The sequence below is a fragment of the Thalassophryne amazonica genome, chromosome 3, assembly GCF_902500255.1.
Source record: "Thalassophryne amazonica chromosome 3, fThaAma1.1, whole genome shotgun sequence".
NCBI classification, from domain to species: Eukaryota; Metazoa; Chordata; class Actinopteri; order Batrachoidiformes; family Batrachoididae; genus Thalassophryne; species Thalassophryne amazonica.
This window is the reverse complement of record NC_047105.1, coordinates 75,174,317-75,194,322: the sequence shown is the minus strand read 5'-3', so window position 1 is coordinate 75,194,322 and position 20,006 is coordinate 75,174,317. Positions and strand designations below refer to the sequence as shown.

The 20,006-nt window shown below is 42.4% G+C and overlaps 1 protein-coding gene across 2 annotated transcripts in view; it reads left to right on the top strand.

The window, feature by feature from the left end:
• Positions 1-16,966, top strand: part of LOC117507064 (arf-GAP with GTPase, ANK repeat and PH domain-containing protein 1-like) — a 70,893-nt gene extending 53,927 nt beyond the window's left edge. For both annotated transcript variants that reach the window (XM_034166819.1, XM_034166817.1), the window contains exons 16-20: positions 2,387-2,538; positions 10,756-10,846; positions 11,790-12,012; positions 12,107-12,410; positions 15,635-16,966. In XM_034166819.1, coding sequence (XP_034022710.1) covers positions 2,387-2,538; positions 10,756-10,846; positions 11,790-12,012; positions 12,107-12,410; positions 15,635-15,895 — 1,031 coding nt within the window. In that variant the 3' untranslated portion in view covers positions 15,896-16,966. The remainder of the gene's footprint in view (positions 1-2,386; positions 2,539-10,755; positions 10,847-11,789; positions 12,013-12,106; positions 12,411-15,634) is intronic.
• Positions 16,967-20,006: the final 3,040 nt, after the last annotated feature.

The window sequence follows — 20,006 nt, the reverse complement described above, 5'->3', positions numbered from 1 at the left end:
AGGTTTCTTCCTCAGAGGGAGTTTTGCTCTGGGGGTTAGCAAGGTTAGACCTTACCTGTGTGAAGCGCTTTGAGGCAACTCTGTTGTGATTTGGCGCTATATAAAGGAAAATAAATTGAAATTGAAAATCAAGGAGGTTATATCCTCCTGACTACCAGGACACACACACACACACACACACATATACGATACGATACACTTTATTGTCCCTTCCGGGAAATTTGTCTTAGACTCCAAGAGCTGCACAAGTAAAAGTAAAACTGCCATGACATAATTACATAACTCATACAAATTACATAACTTAATACACACATCAATCATACATATTGCACATCCCTAATACACATATCCAAATTACACATGCCCGTATTACACAGCGGTCTCCCATAATAATTCATGCATATTGCACATATCCCTAAAAACACATACCCCTATTGCACAGCCATCTCCCACATATGGTTAAGGAAAATACTAACAGTGAATAAATAACACTAAAATAACAATGCCACCATGTCATTAACGCACAATCCTACTACCTATCCCAGGAACCATATTTAAGACTCTAATTGATGTAGGCACAAATGAGTTTTTAAAGCGATTCAATTTGCACTGAGGGACTCTGTATCACCTACCAGACGGTAGGAGTTCATACTCAGGATACAGGATGTGAGAAGGATCTGACAAAGCTCGCTGCGCTCCTTTGAGAACAGACTGTTCATACATGGACTGCAGGGAAGAGTTTCCCGTCCTCCCTACCACTTTCATAGCAGTCTTCACCAGACAAGCAAGCCTGGATTTTAACTGGACAGAGTTAAAATATATATATATATATATATATATATATATATATATATATATATGTGTATATATATATATGTATGTATATATATATATGTATGTGTGTGTGTACTCAACAAAAATATAAACGCAACACTTTTGGTTTTGCTCCCATTTTGTATGAGATGAACTCAAAGATCTAAAACTTTTTCCACATACACAATATCACCATTTCCCTCAAATATTGTTCACAAACCAGTCTAAATCTGTGATAGTGAGCACTTCTCCTTTGCTGAGATAATCCATCCCACCTCACAGGTGTGCCATACCAAGATGCTGATTAGACACCATGATTAGTGCACAGGTGTGCCTTAGACTGCCCACAATAAAAGGCCACTCTGAAAGGTGCAGTTTTGTTTTATTGGGGGGGGGATACCAGTCAGTATCTGGTGTGACCACCATTTGCCTCATGCAGTGCAACACATCTCCTTCGCATCATCCGTGAAGAGAACACCTCTCCAACGTGCCAAACGCCAGCGAATGTGAGCATTTGCCTACTCAAGTCGGTTACGACGACGAACTGGAGTCAGGTCGAGACCCCGATGAGGACGACGAGCATGCAGATGAGCTTCACTGAGATGGTTTCTGACAGTTTGTGCAAAAATTCTTTGGTTATGCAAACCGATTGTTCCAGCAGCTGTCCGAGTGGCTGGTCTCAGACGATCTTGGAGGTGAACATGCTGGATGTGGAGGTCCTGGGCTGGTGTGGTTACACGTGGTCTGCGATTTTGAGGCTGGTTGGATGTACTGCCAAATTCTCTGAAATGTCTTTGGAGACGGCTTATGGTAGAGACATGAACATTCAATACACGAGCAACAGCTCTGGTTGACATTCCTGCTGTCAGTATGCCAATTGCACGCTCCCTCAAATCTTGCGACATCTGTGGCATTGTACTGTGTGATAAAACTGCACCTTTCAGAGTGGCCTTTTATTGTGGGCAGTCTAAGGCACACCTGTGCACTAATCATGGTGTCTAATCAGCATCTTGGTATGGCACACCTGTGAGGTGGGATGGATTATCTCAGCAAAGGAGAAGTGCTCACTATCACAGATTTAGACTGGTTTGTGAACAATATTTGAGGGAAATGGTGATATTGTGTATGTGGAAAAAGTTTTAGATCTTTGAGCTCATCTCATACAAAATGGGAGCAAAACCAAAAGTGTTGCGTTTATATTTTTGTTGAGTGTATATATGTATGTGTGTGTGTGTGTGTGTGTGTATGTGTCCTGGAAGTCAGGAGGATATATTTTCAGCTTTACTGGTTGATTAGACATGGCCTGGAATATAAAGCATTACATTTTGGGGCATATCCCAATAGACAAATGGAGACACAAATCTGAACATAAAACAAGCTCCTGAAGAGATTTTCATCAGACCTGGTGAAAAGGACCTGCCAGCTTGCAGTTGTTAGAGTTAGAATTTTGGCTTTGGCAGAGAGAGGTACTCTGAGTGCTATTCGAGTTTATTTATCTGTGTGCAAGCAAATTTTAGAAAATGGGTTGCTATTTGGTTTTTAACTGACAAACTGTTCAATGCATTTGTGTCAGACGAGGACAACTTTGATTTCCTGATTGTGTCGAGCACGGGCCAGACATGGCACTTTGAAGCCCAAAGTGTGGAAGAGAGAGACTCGTGGGTCCAAGCCATTGAGAGCCAGATCCTGGCCAGCCTGCAGCTGTGTGAGAGCAGCAAAAACAAGGCAAGACACAGCAAAAAGTCATTTTGGGATACTCAGACAGCACACACAGTCATTTACAGCATTAAAGAGGAAACAATACATCTTTATCATGACACCACAAAGTGAGCAAAGGATGTCATTTTAGTTCATCAAATGCATTTCCTAGTGTCCAGGTGGGCGCTGTCTCAGATGTGAGCTTGTTTCTGAGGATCAGCTGGTCCACTGAAATTTAACATAAGCTGCTATTGTCCACCTGACACAAAGTGGCACACAACGCAACGCAGTTGCAACTTCTAGTTTCCACCTGACTCAAGTTGTCATTGTCACACCCAGTGCCCACGATCTTTAAAGACCATGTCCCCATGTGCTCATATGTGCACCCATGGGTGTCTTGATATTGAAATGAGGTAGAGAGGTGGTACTTTTACGTACGAGGTCTATTAGAAAAGTATCCGACCTTATTATTTTTTTCAAAAACCATATGGATTTGAATCACGTGTGATTGCGTCAGACAAGCTTGAACCCTTGTGCGCATGCGTGAGTTTTTCCACGCCTGTCGGTTGCGTCATTCGCCTGTGAGCAGGCTTTGAGTGAGGAGTGGTCCACCCCTCTCGTCGGATTTTCATTGCCAGGAAATGGCGGAATGATTTGGACTTTTTTTCCATCAGAATTTTTTCAGAAACTGTTAGAGACTGGCAGCTGGAAACCATTAGAAAAATTTATCTGGCTTTCGGTTAAAATGTTACGGGCTTGGTAGAGAATAAGGAGTGTTACTGTCGCTTTAAGGACGGCCCCCAGCGGCTGTGGGGCACGCCGCGCTCCGAAGCCGCCATCGACAGGCTGAACGACCATTTCATTTCTAAACGGATGGCTGTCTGGATCCGTGACGGCGTTCAGACACCTGTCGGTGGTTTTTCCATCAAGTGATTATCCGAGAAATTGTGGATGTGCCTGGACATGCCAGAACATGTCCCATGAGGCTTCATCACGGCGTTGCTTTGCGCCATGCGGCACCGCCGCGACGCGCGAAGCCTCCTCTCCTCTTTCCATGACAAAAACTCCTGTAACAGTGGAATGTGCCGTTCATTTCCAAACTGGACGCTGTGTTTTATCCGGGACGTCGTCTGACTAGCACAGGAATTGTGAAAAGACGTGGACATCAGCACTTTTTCGGCACATTGAGACAGACGTGCGGAGGAATTCCGCACGTCGCGGCGGTGCCGCATGGCGCAAAGCAACGCCGTGATGAAGCCTCACGGGACATGTTCTGGCATGTCCAGGCACATCCACAATTTCTCGGATAATCACTTGATGGAAAAACCACCGACAAGTGTCTGAACGCCATCTCAAAGCCGTCCTGTGAGACCAAAACGGAGGTGGTTTTGTCTCGCTCCAGTAGCAAATCCATCATGATGCGCGAAGCCTCCGCTCGGCTTTCCATGACAAAATCTCTTGTTAAAAGTGAAATCTGCCGGAAAATGGTTGATGTCCAGCTCTTGTGATAACCAGAGAAAAGGCACATGATGGTCACGGATCCAGACAGCCATCCGTTTAGAAATGAAATGGTTGTTCAGCCTGTCGATGGCGGCTTCGGAGCGCAGCGCGCCCCACAGCCGCTGGGGGCCGTCCTTAAAGCGACAGTAACACTCCTTATTCTCTACCAAGCCTGTAACATTTTCACCGAAAGCCAGATAAATTTTTCTAATGGTTTCCAGCTGCCAGTCTCTAACAGTTTCTGAAAACATTCTGATAGAAAAAAAGCCCAAATCATTCCGCCATTTCCTGGCAATGAAAATCCGACGAGGGGGCTGGACCACTCCTCACTCAAAGTCTGCTCACAGGCGAATGACGCTACCAACAGGGGTGGAAAAACTCACGCATGCGCACGAGGGTTCAAGCTTGTCTGACGCAATCACACGTGATTCAAATCCATATGGTTTTTGAAAAAAAAAATAAGGTCGGATACTTTTCTAATAGACCTCGTATTATTGCATGTTGCCATAAACCGCTTGCATTTTAGATCTGAAAAAACCTAGCTCTATAGTCTGATGATATGTATTTCTTTATTTAAAGAGCACAACATTAGGGGAGGTAGTGGTCTAGCGGTTAAGGCGTTGGGCTTGAGACAAGAAGATCCTTGGTTCAAATCCCAGCCTGACTGGAAAATCACTAAGGGCACTTGGGCAAGGTCCTTAATCCCCTAGTTGCTCCCAGTGTGTAGTGAGCGCCTTGTATGGCAGCACCCTCACATCGGGGTGAATGTGAGGCATTATCTGTAAAGCTGTAAAGCGCTTTGAGCTCTGATGCAGATGGCAAAGTGCTATATAAATGCGGTCCATTTACCATTTAACATGAAGATGGGCCTTATAAAGCGGGTTCACAGTCCACATGCACCCTGCTTGCCTGCACATATCATCTCCAGTTTTTTGCAACAGCTTATTAGTATGACAGAGTATTGTGGTCACTGCAAGAGAAAAACAATGATAGAAGGGAGGAAATATTGCTCTCTCACACGCGCACACACACACACACAAACAAATCTATGCATTCAGGTAACACTTGGTAAATATTATGACAATATGCAGCCGGTGTTAAAAGCTGTTGCATCTCACTGATTTGTGCTTTTGGCATCAGCATCTGAGATGCAAGTTTGTAAAGTGAAGCAATGATGTTCATGACAGGGAAAAAAAAAAAAATCTTTCACTTGTGTCTGTTTTCTCAACACTATGCTGTGTGCAGCATTTGCACCACTCTGAGCCACAAGTTTTGCACCCACAATGTCAAGGTGGAGAGCCGACAGACTAGCGTGGAAAAAATCCAAACAAAAATTACTTTCTATTTATTATATTTGTACTTAAACTGACTTATTGGCTTACATTACTTCCAGAGTTGAAGTAGAAATATTACAGTAAATAGAATCATCTTGCACATGCAAAAGCAATTGTTACAATTTCTTCAGGATTTAATGACTCGTGTGTGTTATCGCACACAGAGAGCAGAGTGGCAGGATTTTACTATTGCATGTTAAATTTAGAATGTGACATTTGCTACCCCGGGAAATACGTTTGGATTGTTATAAAATCATTTGGGTGTTACATATTTGCAGCTTGGGACAAAGTCACCCTGAATTCTTTCCTCTGTCTTTACTGCCGCTTCCTTTAAGTGGGACATAATTTAATTAATGATTACTGGAGCCTGACCACTAAAATATCGTCTCATCTCACGAACGGGTTTATGGCGCTGTCTGTTCATCCTGTCATGGAAATAGTCCAATAACCTCTGAAAGTACTAATTGCTGGTAATAAATCAATCATCATCTTGAAACATTTCATTTTCATGTCATTACAAGGCTGCAGTTTGCACAGGCGGTGGGTTCAAGTTGTTGTATCATCAGTGCATATGCCCCACAGGTAGGTTGCAAAATGAAGGTGAAAGAAGATTTCTGGAGTGAGTTAGATGAGGTGGTGGAGAGTGTGCCCAAGCATGACAGAGTGGTGATAGGAGCAGACTTCAATGGGCATGTTGGTGAAGGGAACAGAAGAGATGAGGAAGTCATGGGTAGATATTGTATCAAGGACAGGAATGTGGAAGGACAGATGGTAGTTGATTTTTCAAAAAGGATGGAAATGACTGTGGTGAATACCTACTTCAGGAAAAGGGAGGAGCACAGGGTAACATATAAGAGTGGAGGAAGGTTCACACACATGGACTACATTCTTTGTAGCAGATGCAAACTAAAAGAAATGGGAGATTGTAAGGTGCTGGCAGGAGAGAGTGTAGCCAGACAGCATAGGATGGTGGTTTGTGGGATGACTTTAGAGGTAAAGACAAAGAGAGTGAGAGCTCAACAAAGGATCAGATGGTGGGAGCTGAAGGGGGAAGACTGTTGTGAGAAATTCATTGAGCAGATGAAAGAGGCACTGGTTGGAGGAGAAGCAATTTTGGACAACTGGAAAAGTACTGCAGATGTGGTGAAGGAGACAGCTAGGAAGGTACTGGGTGTGACATCTGGACAGTGAAAGGAAGACAAAGAGAGTTGGTGGTGGAACGAAGAGGTCCAGGAAAGCATAAGGAGAAAGAGGTTGGCAAGGAGCAAGACTGAGTACATGTGTGTGAATGAGAGGGAGCCCAGTGGAATAGTACCGTGGCAAGGAGTTGAGGTGGCAAAAGTAAATGAGTTTAAATACTTGGGGTCACTGTTCAAAGTCATGGAGAGTGTGGTAGAGAGGTGAAGAAGAGAATGCAAGCAGGGTGGAGTGGGTGGAGAAAGGTGGCAGGAGTGATTTGTGACCAAAGAATATCAGCAAGAGCGAAGGGGAAAGTTTACAAGACAGTAGTGAGACCAGCTATTTTGCACAGTTTAGAGATGTCACTAACAAAATGACAGGAGAAAGCGATGGAGGTGGCAGAGCTGAATATGTTACGATTCTCTTTGGGAGTGATGAGAATGGACAAGATTACAAATGAAAATATCAGAAGAACCGCTCAGGTGGGATCATTTGGATACAAAGTCATAGGTGAGATTGAGATGGTTTGGACATGTGCAGAGGAGGGACCCAGGGTATATAGTTAGAAGGATGCTGAGGATGGAGCCACCAGGCAAGAGGAGAAGAGGGAGGCCAAAGAGGAGGTTTATGAATGTGCTGAGGGAGGACATGCAGGTGGTTGGTGTGACAGAGATACAGACAACAGGGTGAGATGGAAATGATTGATCTGCTGTGGCGACCCCTAACGGGAATAGCAAAATGACACCATTTTTTGTTGTAGGGTCCTCCATTCTTAAGGGCTCAAATACATTTGATTTGATTTTTAAAAGTTTTATTTTTACTGTACAGTGCATCCAGAAACTATTCACAGCACTCATTAATTTTTTTCCTCAAAACCCTACACACAATATCCCATAATGACAGTGTGAAAAAAGTTTTTTGGATTTTTGCAAATTTATTAAAAAAAATAAATAAAAAAATAAACCTAAGAAATCAAATGTACATACGTATTCACAGCCTTTGTCATGAAGCTCAAAATTGGGCTCAGGTGCATCTGGTTTCCACTGATCATCCTTGAGATGTTTCTACAGCTTAATTGGAGTCCACCTGGAGTAAATTCAGTTGAGTGGACATGATGTGGAAAGACACACACCTGTCTACATATAAAGCCCCACAGTTGACAGTGCATGTCAGAGCACAAACCAAGCATGAAGTCAAAGGAATTGTCTGTAGACCTCTGACACAGGATTGTCTCAAGGTGCAAATCTGGGGAAGGGTACAGAAAGATTTCTGCTGCTTTGAAGGTCCCAATGAGCACAGTGGCCTCCATCATCTGTAAATGGAAGAAGTTTGGATCCACTAGGACATCTAGAGCTGACCACCCATCAAAACTGAGCGATTGGGGTTGAAGGGCCTTAGTCAGGGAGGTGACCCAATGGTCAGTCAGATCTCCATCATTCCTCTGGGGAGAGAGGAGAACTTTCCAGAAGGACACCCATCTCTGTAGATTGGATATATGGATATATGCTATTTATTTGTTTTTATTTATAATGTGCATTTGTAGACAGTCAAAATAATGCTATTCATTGCATTCACCCTCTTTTATAAAGGTGAATGCAATGAATAGCGCAGACTTCTATTTATATACACCTACTGGCTCCCTTCTAAATACATGTATATATTCTTATGTCTTTTTATATTTATATTTTTTATATTTACTTTTACACCTTTGCACTACGGGAGTTGTCTTTTAATTTCGTTGTACCTTGTGTATTCTTCTTTGTCTTTCGGCTGTTCCCGTTAGGGGTCGCCACAGCAGATCAATCGTTTCCATCTCACCCTGTCCTCTGTATCTTCCTCTGTCACACCAACCACCTGCATGTCCTCTCTCAGCACATCCATGAACCTCCTCTTTGGTCTCCCTCTTCTCCTTCTGCCTGGTGGCTCCATCCTCAGCATCCTTCTCCCTATATACCCTGGGTCCCTCCTCTGCACATGTCCAAACCATCTCAATCTCGCCTCTCTGACTTTGTCTCCAAACCGTCCCACCTGAGCTGTCCCTCTGATATGTTCATTCCTAATCTTGTCCATTCTTGTCACTCCCAAAGAGAATCTCAACATCTTCAGCTCTGCCACCTCCAGCTCTGCCTCCTGTCTTTTTGTTAGTGCCACCGTCTCTAAACCATACAACATAGCTGGTCTCACTACTGTTTTGTAAATTTTCCCCTTCACTCTTGCTGATATTCTTCGGTCACAAATCACTCCTGCCACCTTTCTCCACCTACTCCACCCTGCCTGCACTCTCTTCTTCACCTCTCTACCACACTCTCCATTACTTTGAACAGTTGACCCCAAATATTTAAATACATCTACTTTCACCACTTCTACTCCTTGTAACTGCACTATTCCACTGGGCTCCCTCTCATTCACACACATGTACTCAGTCTTGCTTCTACTGACTTTCATTCCCCTTCTCTCCAAAGCATATCTCCACTTCTCCAGACTAGACTCAACTTGCTCTCTACTCTCACTACAGATCACAATGTCATCTGCAAACATCATAGTCCATGGGGACTCCTGTCTGATCTCATCTGTCAACCTGTCCATCACCACTGCAAACAAGAAAGAACTCAGAGCTGATCCTTGGTGTAATCCCACCTCCACCTTGAATGAGTCTGTCATTCTGACTGCGCATCTCACCGCTGTCACACTATTCTTGTACATGTCCTGCACTACCCTAACATACTTCTCTGCCACTCCAGACTTCCTCATACAATACCACAGCTCTTCTCTTGGTACCCTATCATAAGCTTTTTCTAAGTCCACAAACACACAATGTAACTCTTTCTGTCCTTCTCTGTACTTTTCCAACAGTATTCTCAGAGCAAACATTGCATCTGTAGTGCTCTTTCTCGGCATGAAGCCATACTGCTGCTCACAGATCTTCACCTGTTTTCTAAGCCTAGCTTCTACTACTCTTTCCCATAACTTCATGCTGTGGCTGATCAGCTTTATGCCTCTGTAGTTACTGCAGCTCTGCACATCACCCTTGTTCTTGAAAATAGGAACCAGCACACTTCGTCTCCACTCCTCAGGCATCCTCTCACTTTCCAAGATTTTATTAAACAATCTGGTTAGAAACTCTACTGCCATCTCTCCTAGACATTTCCATGCCTCCATTGGAATGTCATCTGGACCAACTGCCTTTCCACTCTTCATCCTCTTCATACCAGCCCTCACTTCTTCCTTGCTAATCTCTTTTACTTCCTGATTTACTCTCACCACATCATCCAGCCTTTTCTCTCACTCATTTCTTTATTCATCAACTCTTCAAAATATTCCCTCCACCTTCTCAGCACACACTCCTCACTTGTCAGCACATTACCATGTGCATCTTTTACCACCCTAACCTGCTGCACATCCTTTCCAGCTCTGTCCCTTTGTCTGGCCAGTCGGTACAAGTCCTTTTCTCCTTCCTTACTATTCAACTTCTTGTACAGCTCGCAATATGTCTTTTCCTTTGCTTTTGCCACTTCTCGCCTTACACCGCATCTCCTTGTACTCCTGTCTACTTTCTTCATCTCTCCGACTATCCCAAAACTTTTTTGCCAACCTCTTTATCCATATGCTTTCCTAGACCTCTTCATTCCACCACCAAGTCTCCTTGTCTTCCTTCCACTGTCCAGATGTCATGTTCTTGCTTCCCTTCCACTTGGTCTCTTGCACACACAATATGTCTACCTTTCTCCTCTCCATCATATCAGCCAGCTCTCTCCCTTTACCAGTCATACTACCAACATTCAAAGTCCCCACTCTCATTTCCACCCTTCTAGTTTTCTTCTTCTCCCGCTGTTCGTGGCAACGTTTTCCTCCTCTTCTTCGTCGTCTTCGCCCAGCGGTAGCCCAATTTCCACCAGCACCCTGTTGGGCAATAGCACCGGTGGCGGACGTTGTTAACCCAGGCCGCGACCGATCCGGTATGGGAATTCGATTCTGAGTCTGCATAGTTGGGTTGGCTTGTTTTATGCCGGCTGCCCTTCCTGACGCAACCCTCCTCATTTTTCCGGGCTTGGGACCGGCACTCAGAATGTACTGGCTACACACCCCATGTGGCTGAGTTGTTGTACCTTGTGTATAATGACAATAAAAAAGCATTCTATTCTATTCTAATTGGTGGCTACATGTTCATTATTTCCTTATCTGTGAATAAACTTTGTTTCCTTTATTTTTGACTCACTGTGTTTTTCCACAGGCTCGTAAGAACAGTCAGAGTGAAGCGGTGGCTCTGCAAGCGATCCGAAACGCAAAGGGCAACAACTTCTGTGTTGACTGTGACGCTCCAAGTCAGTAACACAGGTTTTTCTTGCACCAAAAACATCAAATCTAGGCTTGCATCTCAGATGTACCTTCTGGCAAATTGTATCTGAACTTTCAGGTCTTCATTTTAAGAAACCCTCCTCTAAACCACTTCATCATCAAGCTGTATAACTGGGGATACAAAATCCAAAACAAGCACTATACATAATTTCTCCAATCACAGCCGGAGTAGTCTGTAACTTCTGGGTTGCCTGGGTGTCTTGGTGGCTTTCCTCACTCTTCTCCTTCTTGCTCAGTCACTCAGTTTTTGAGAACTGTCTACTGCACACAGATTTACCATAGAGTGCCATACTGTTTGTATTTCTTCATAACTGATGTAAATAAAGTCCAAGACATATTCAGTGATTTGAAAATGTTCATATATCCATCCCCTGACTTGTCTGAAGAAAACTGGCAATAAAAGTGATTTACAGGTTTTATACCAAAATGTTCCATTACGTATGCAACCGATCATCTTGGTGTTTATATTTTTAATTAATTGATATCAAGTTGTAGAGATTTGCTTTCAGTTTGGCTTTAAGGAAGATAATTTTAGAATTTTTTTTTCTTGTATTTTTTTATATTTGGAATGGCACAAATTAAAATGTATGAAATACCAAGTGTCCCAATACTTGTGGAGGGCACTGTAACTCGTCTTCTAAAAAGCATATCAAATACTAAATGTTTTACTGAATGAAGTGCCGGTGTTTGATGTGGATATAATGTTTAGCAGACTAACCAACATTACCAGCCCTGCATTTAAATCTGTCCAAACAGTATTTTGCATAACAGATTTTTAGTATAAGATGAAAAATGGCTCTTTTTCACACTGGCTAGAAAATTTCAAAGAAAACAAGCTATCAAGTGTATCACTGAATTTGTAAATGAGGTGTGAGACTAATTTGTTGTGTGTTGGCTCTGACCCTCAAGATCCAACCTGGGCCAGTCTGAACCTGGGCGCTCTCATCTGCATTGAGTGTTCTGGGATTCACAGAAATCTGGGGACACATGTGTCGCGGGTTCGCTCCCTGGACCTGGATGACCTGCCTCGGGAGCTGACGCTGGTGCTCAGTGCCATCGGTAACCACATGGTCAACAGTATATGGGAGGCGTGCACGCTGGGCCACCGTAAACCAACACCTGGTGCAACACGGTAAGGTGGCCGTGAAGTGTTTTAATAGTAACATCAATTTGAGGTGCCTTTTTTTCTTTCATTGTCGTCCTGTGGCTTTGCTTGTCGTGTGCAGAGAGGAGCGGGAATCATGGATCCGGGCCAAATATGAGCAGAAACTGTTTGTGGCGCCGTTGCCTCCTCCAACTCCCAGTGAGGTGCCAGACCTCACGCTGGCTGGTCGACTTCTCTTGGCAGTGATGGGTCACAACCTTCCAAAGCTGCTGCTCCTTCTGGCCCACTGCACTAAGGAGGACATTAACGCCCCTCTGAGCCTAGGTCTCTCCTCCAGGTCGCTCCTCGCGCTGCGCTTGCCTGGCTCTGCCCTTCACGCTGCCTGTCAGCAGGCTGACGTGGTCATGACACAGCTCCTCATTTGGGTGTGTTTCTTCCCTCTTTTTGTAATTGCTTGTGCTCTGGTTGACCTCAGCAGGTGTTTGTCCGTTTCATTAAGTTTTGCCATGTAGCCTTTCAGTCAAAAGTTTGTCAAGTCAGTCCAGACAGAGTCTAAACTTTTGGCAGGTACTGTATGTATGTGCATATGTGAGTCTCCCATGTGTCTTCTAGCAAACTAGCTGAAATTTCATATCTTCCTTTTAAGAAATTCCTTCGTTGTTACACTCCACCATGAGGCTGTGTAACTGGGGATGCAACAGACCAAAGCTGCAGTATGTACAGACTCTGTAATCACAGCCACAAAAGAGTTGTTATGAGTGTCTTGGTGGCTTCCCTCACTAGTGTCCTTGTTGCTCAACCATTCCTTTTTTTATTTTTATTTTTTATTTTTTTAGAACAGCCAACACTAAATACCTTACAGGATCATACAGTTTCTGTTTTTTTATTGATGGATGTAAATAAAGCAGAGCAGGTGGATTAGTGGGTTAAGGAGTTGGGTTCGATTCCCAATCACACTGCCTGTCTGCATCCTTGGACAAGAGCACTAAATCTGCATTGTCCCAGCTCAACTACCTGTAACTGCTCATGGCTGAGGAAGTAACCGGTGATGAACTGGTTTCTCATCCAGGGCAAGTCATACCACTCTACAGACTCCAGGGATAAGAACAGGCATCAACGGCCCTCAAGGCTCATTCATATAGGACTGAGGAGGCTGTAGATAAGGCTTTAATATAGTGAGTTCATTTCAAACTACATCAATCAATCAACTTTTTTCTTGTATAGCGCCAAATCACAACAAACAGTTGCCCCAAGGCGCTCCACATTGCAAGGCAAGGCCATACAATAATTATGAAACACAGTCTACGTCTAAAGCAACATAACCAAGGGATGGTCCAGGGTCACCCGATCCAGCCCTAACTATAAGCCTTAGCGAAAAGGAAAGTTTTAAGCCTAATCTTAAAAGTAGAGAGGGTATCTGTCTCCCTGATCTGAATTGGGAGCTGGTTCATGTGACTTCAAAACTACACTTGCTCTTAATTTTCATCATGCGATTATAAGATTGTTCCCTGCAACAAGACATGTCCAGCAGGTGGCAGACAAGCTATATGTAACATGCCACACCTGCTCCTGATTTCCATCATCTGTTCAGCATCCACCAACCATCCAGCAGATGTACATGGTCAGCATGTGGCAAGCAGGTCTATGTGATATTGCATAAGAAAAGCAAAGTTGCTATTTGGACTGATCTAGTACATCAAAGTTAACGGTATTTTAATCCGTTTATGCTCAGTATATGCCTTTTGTATTTGATCAGTTACAAGATGATAATATTTAATGTTTTTAGGTATCATGTTAATAATCAGGAGGCAATGGACTCAAATTTATATACCTAGGATTTCAGAGGTTTGTTTTTTGTTTTTTTGTTTGTTTGTTTGTTTTTTAAGAGTTAAAAAAATATATTTCATGCTAATGTACTGTGCATCCACAAAGTATTCCAAAATAGATTAAATTTGTTTTTTCCTCAAACCTCTACACACAATACCTGTAATGACAATGTGAAAGACGTTTGTTTTGTTCTGTTTTTTTTATTATTTTATTTTTGCAAATTTATTAAAACCAAAAAATAAGAAATCACATGTACATAAGTATTCACAGCCTTTTCCATGAAGCTCAAAATTGATCTCAGGTGCATCCTGTTTCCACTGATTATCCTTGAGATGTTTCTACAGCTTAATTGGAGTCCACCTGGGGTAAATTCAGTTGATTGGACTTGTTTTGGAAAGGCACACACCTGTCTACATATAAGGTCCCACAGTTGACAGTGCAAGTCAGAGCACACACCAAGCATGAAGACAAAGGAATTGTCTGTAGACGTCTGAGACAGGATTGTATTGAGGCACAATCTGGGGAAGGGGACAAACATTTCTGCTGCTTTGAAGGTCCCAATGAGCACAGTGACCTCCATCATCTGTAAATGGAAGCAATTCAGATCAACCAAGACACTTCGTAGAGCTACCCACCTGTCTGAACTGGGCGATCAGGTGAGAAGGGCCTTAGTCATGGAGGTGACCAAGAACCTGGTGGTCACTCTGTCAGAGCTCTAGCATTTCTCTGTGGAGAGAGGAGAACCTTCCAGAAGGACAACCATCTCTGTAGCAATCCACCAATCAGGCCTGTATGGCAGAGTGGTCAGATAGAAGCCACTCCTTAGTAAAAGGCACATGGCAGCCTGCCTGGAGTTTGCCAGAAGACACCCAAAGGACTCTCAGACCATGAAAAACAAAATTCTCTGGTCTGATGAGACAAAGATTGAAATGTTTGCGGTGGATGCCAGGTGTCATGTTTGGAGGAAACCAGGCACCATCCCTACAGTGAAGCATGGTGGTGACAGCATCATGCTGTGGGTTTTTTTTTCAGTGGCAGGAACTGGGAAACTAGTCAGGATGGAGGGAAAGATGAATGCAGCAATGTACAGAGACATCCTGGATGAAAACCTGCTCCAGAGCACTCTTGACCTCAGACTGGGGCAACTGTTCATCTTTCAGCAGGGCAATGACCCTAAGCACACTGCCGAGATATCAAAGGAGTGGCTTCAGGACAACTCTGTGAATGTCCTTGAGTGGCCCAGCCAGAGCCCAGACCTGAAAATCAGCTTGAACATCTCTGGAGAGATCTGAAAATGGCTGTGTACCAACAATCCCCATCCAACCTGATGGAGCTTGAGAGGTGCTGCAAAGAGGAATGGACAAACTGCCCAAAGATAGGAGCACCAAGATTGTGGCATCATATTGAAGAAGACTTGAGGCTGTAAGTGCTGCCAAAGGTGCATCGACGAAGTATTGAGCAAAGTGTGTGAACACTTATGTATATGTGATTTATTAGTTTGTTTTTAGAAATTTGCCTAAAAAAAAAAAAAAATTCCATTTTGTCATTATGGGATGTTGTGAGTAGAATTTTGAGGGAAAATGGATTTATTCCATTTTGGAATAAGGCTTGTAACATAACAAAATGGGGGGGGGGGGAGTGAAGAGCTGTAAATACTTTCCAGATGCACTGTATGCTAAATAAAACTTCTTGGGAAGAAAAACTCGAATCCCTTCCCCTCAATGACTCTTAGTTGGAGTAAGCAGGAATTGATGGATGGATGGATGGATGACTTAATTAAATTTTAATGAAGTTTTTTTCTGTGTTTCCCCTCTTGATTCAGTACGGTTGTGATGTTCAATACCGGGATGCTCAGGGGCAGACGGCACTGGCTGTGGCACGAAGCGTAGGCAGCCAGGAGTGCATTGACATCTTACTCCAGTGTGGTTATCCAAATGAACCAACCCCGTTTGCAGCAGTTGCAACATCTGGCTTTTCTGTTGCTGTGACGCCAAGCCTGACGGTTGCCACAACACTAAAGGTTTCGCATAAAAGCGGTGGCACCAGCTTGAGCTACAGCAGCTCCAGAAGAGCGGTGTCGTAATCCAGATGTGCCGCGGCACAGATTCCTGAGTGTGAGCTTCGTGTCCGTCTCCCAGCAAGTCTCTTTGCCTACGTCGTGTCCCGTGTGCTCACACAGGCCTGCGGGACAGATTGGCACAATGCCAGATGTTGCCCTCTTGAAGCCAGATATGATTTCAAAGATCACTGAAACGTGTCACAGGGACACACTCAGTTTGCTGTTGTGGTTTAACATTTCCTGACTGTGCTTCGTAAACTCAGAAAAAAGATATCATTCATATTTCCTCATGCAGTACATGTAAATTCAGTTATCATTCTCCTCCGCTCGGTTAAGAAGGCCAAATCACCTTTAGCCTCAAATTTATCAGAGCATAAGAAGTGAAGAACTGCAATAAGTTTGTTGTTTGACAGACGGACGTCTCTGTGTTAGTGTTGCTCCGTCTGCTTGAAATCTCAACATTAAAGATATCAGTGGTTAAGTTTAGTCACTATAAATTCTAAATACATATACTGTGGATTAATGCAGCTGGTCATTCAGCCATTTAAAAGTGTAAGTTGATTTTAAAGGAACAGGGAATCAGTTGTAAAGAGAATCAAAGTAACTGTATAGAATTGCACTGATAAAACAGTATTACTAGAACTGGAAAATTTTAAAGTTGCTTAATTTTCCAGATGAATAATGTATGAAGTGTACAGTTAATTCTGTGTATAAATCTAAAAAGATTACTGTTCAAAGATTTACAGATTGGCTTTGTTTTGGTCATCGCTTGATTATCTGAGATTTCTATGTTAGGTATGGTAACTGGTATGGTTGTATCGCTGTGTGTGACATAGGCACTGTACGTGATGTTGGTATTTGGAGAAGGAATGACTTAACTGCGGGTCATTGTCACTTTAGTGTAATTAGGTCATATTATTTGTGGGTATGAAGACAGCAAGGGCTACGGCAATCTGACATTTGACCCCAATGACCTTGACCTTCATCCAAATCATTGACCTCTGGGTGACCATTCCAGAGCAATTCTGAAATCTTCTGAAGTGTGTGCCAGATTTGGTCCAAATCATGTTGAAAATCAAATTCATTGACCGTTGCCAGAATGAGTTCTTTCAAGGCAGTTTTGGGGTCAGCCTTCATTGACATACATCCATAGTTCATTAGAAATCAGCAAAAGGACCTGGGAGGAATATTCAAACAGACAGGCAGGTATTATCTTGATCCCAGTGATTGACCTTTGTCAAGTTTGACCTTGCTGGTCAACTCCCGAACGTACTTCCATGTATGCCAAGATTAATGCAAATTGGAGAGAAGAACTTAAATTTTGACCTTTGACCCCCAAGGGCCTCAATCCTAGTGATTGACATTTGTAAGTATGACCTCACCTGGAGCATTCCAGAACCTCCTTCCATGTGTGTACCAAGACTGGGTTACATTGGAATGAAAAACTTAAATTTTGACCTTTGACTGCAATGAACTTGAGCCCAACATTGACGTTTGGTTAATTTGATCTCGGCGAGGCAATTCCAAAAGAGTGAAAAAAAAAAAAAATCTAAATTTTGACCTTTGACCCCCAATGACCTTTACATGTGCCAAAATTAATCCATTAAGAGCAATTTTTGGATTAACCTTCATCCACATACCACGTTTAGTGGAAATTTGACAAAGACCTGACAAACACACGAAACATTGCTGAAATTCTAGTACGGTACTAATCACGTTGCCCGCATTGTTTTTTGTTGTTGTTGTTTGTTTTTTGTTTTGTTTTGTTGTTTTTTTTGGCTGAATGCATCAGTGGTTTGAAGTCATTATTCTTTTTGGATGCTATTAGCATAAATCCAGGAGATACAGTTTGTTATCCATGTTTTGGTTGACTATCGAGGCCTTTTATTTAAAAACGATTAACATTCCTGCTGTGACGATACAGAATGTAAACGTGTAGCTTAATAGGTCAAAACTGTTGAGCTTAAAAACATGACAAATATTCTGACCCAGAAAAGTTGGTGTGATAATTTTTAAGAGGGTGCATATGAGAATTAAATAGAAGAATGTTCCTGACATTTTTAAAATGACATTAACAATCCTGCAGAACTGTGTTTTTCCACTCTGTGAACATGTCTGTAATGTAAGCATCCCTTTCATTTGTATTTTTTTAACCCATGCAGTAATTCATAGAGTATTCATTATCAATACAGTACGACTGCTACCCAAGTTTTCTTACAGCTGTGTGTCTTTTTCTGTGTCCGTGTTGAATTCTAAAAATACCTGAATTATTAATAATGACTGTGTGTAAAAAGATCTAAGACCGAGGAAAAAAATGTTTAATTCGGTCTGCAGAAGTGTATTGCTGCCACACCAGAAAAGTAAATTCTTGGAATTACTTTCCATATTAATCCAATATAATTTATACTTTCAAAACTTTCTGAAATACATTTTCACACTTTTCATAGTTTTAATTTACTTTTATATTCGTATATTTTTCATGTCATGACAATTTATACAGTATTGCAATAATGTGAAACTTAAAAGATTATTAGAATATAAATTATAACTTTTAAAACTTTAGTACTTTTAATTTACTTTTATACTTTCATTTATACTTTTCACATTGTGACAATTTCTATCATAATGTAAAACCTACATTATTATGATATAATTTAAAAAATTCATGCAGAACTTACATTTGTACAGTTTTTTTCAGACTAACTCAACAGTCACAGTACTACAGAACAAAATGCAATGTTACAAAGCCAAATTAGACAAAAAATGTAATCAAATAAATAATTTCACTGTATCAGGGACCCTGGTTAAGGTTTGTTGTAATATTACTACAAATTTTGCCAGCATTCACTGTCACTGATATTAATCCATGTGCACCTGACTTGGCTGCTGTAGTTGCTGGTATGACGAGATGCTGCCAAGAACACACAGCGTACGACAAAAGGGACAGAATGTTCTCTGCCCATATAAATTGTTTTCTGTGATGTTCAATTAGTTTACATACAAATTAAGTAATTGCATAATGTGCGTAAGGCATGTCAGTACTCCACTGGGTGCTACTCTAATTAGTAATGTTTAAAAACAAATAATGACCCATTTTCACAGAATATAGTGATAAAACTGAAACTGGCCAGGAAGAGAGAGGGTGCATCTGGAAAGTATTCACAGCGCTTCACTTTTTCCACATTTTGTTATGCTACAGCCTTATTCCAAAATTGATTAAATTCATTTTTTTTCTTCAAAATTTGGCACACAACACCCCATAATGACAACATGAAAAAGTTTTTTTTTGGGGGGGGGGGGGGCAAATTTATTAAAAGTAAAAATCTCAGAAATATAAGTTTTCACACCCTTTTCTCAATACTTTGTTGATGCATTTTTGGCAGCAATTACAGCCTCAAGTCTTCTTGAACATGTCACAAGCTTGGTGCACCTATCTTTGGACAGTTTTGCACATTCCACTTTACAGCACCTCTCAAGTTCCATCAGGATGGATGGGGAGCATCGGTGCACAGCCATTTTCTCTCCTGAGATTTTCAATCAGATTCAGGTCTGGGCTCTGGCTGGGCCACTCAAGGACATTCACAGAGTTGTCCTGAAGCCACTCCTTTGATATCTTGGCTGTCTCCTTAGGGTCATTGTCCTGCTGAAAGATGAACCGTCGCCCCAGTCTGAGGTCAAGAGCGCTCTGGAGCAGGTTTTCATCCAGGATGTCTCTGTACATTGCTGCATTCATCTTTTCCTCAATCCTGACTAGTCTCCCAGTTCCTGTTGCTGAAAAACATCCCCACAGCATGATGCTGCCACCACCATGCTTCACTGTAGGGACGGTGCCTGGTTTCCTTCAAACATGACACCTGACATTCACTCCAAAGAATTCATTCTTTGTCTCATCAGGCCAGAGAATTTTGTTTCTCTTGATCTGAGAATCCTTCAGATCCTTTTTGGCAAACTCCAGATGGGCTGCCATGTGCCTTTTACTAAGGAGTGGCTTCTGTCTGGCCACTGTACCATACAGGTCTGATTAGTGGATTGCTGCAGAAATGGTTGTCCTTCTGGAAGGTTCTCCTCTCTCCACAGAGGAAAGCTGGAGCTCTGACAGAGTGACCATTGGGTTCTTGGTCACCTCCCTGACTAA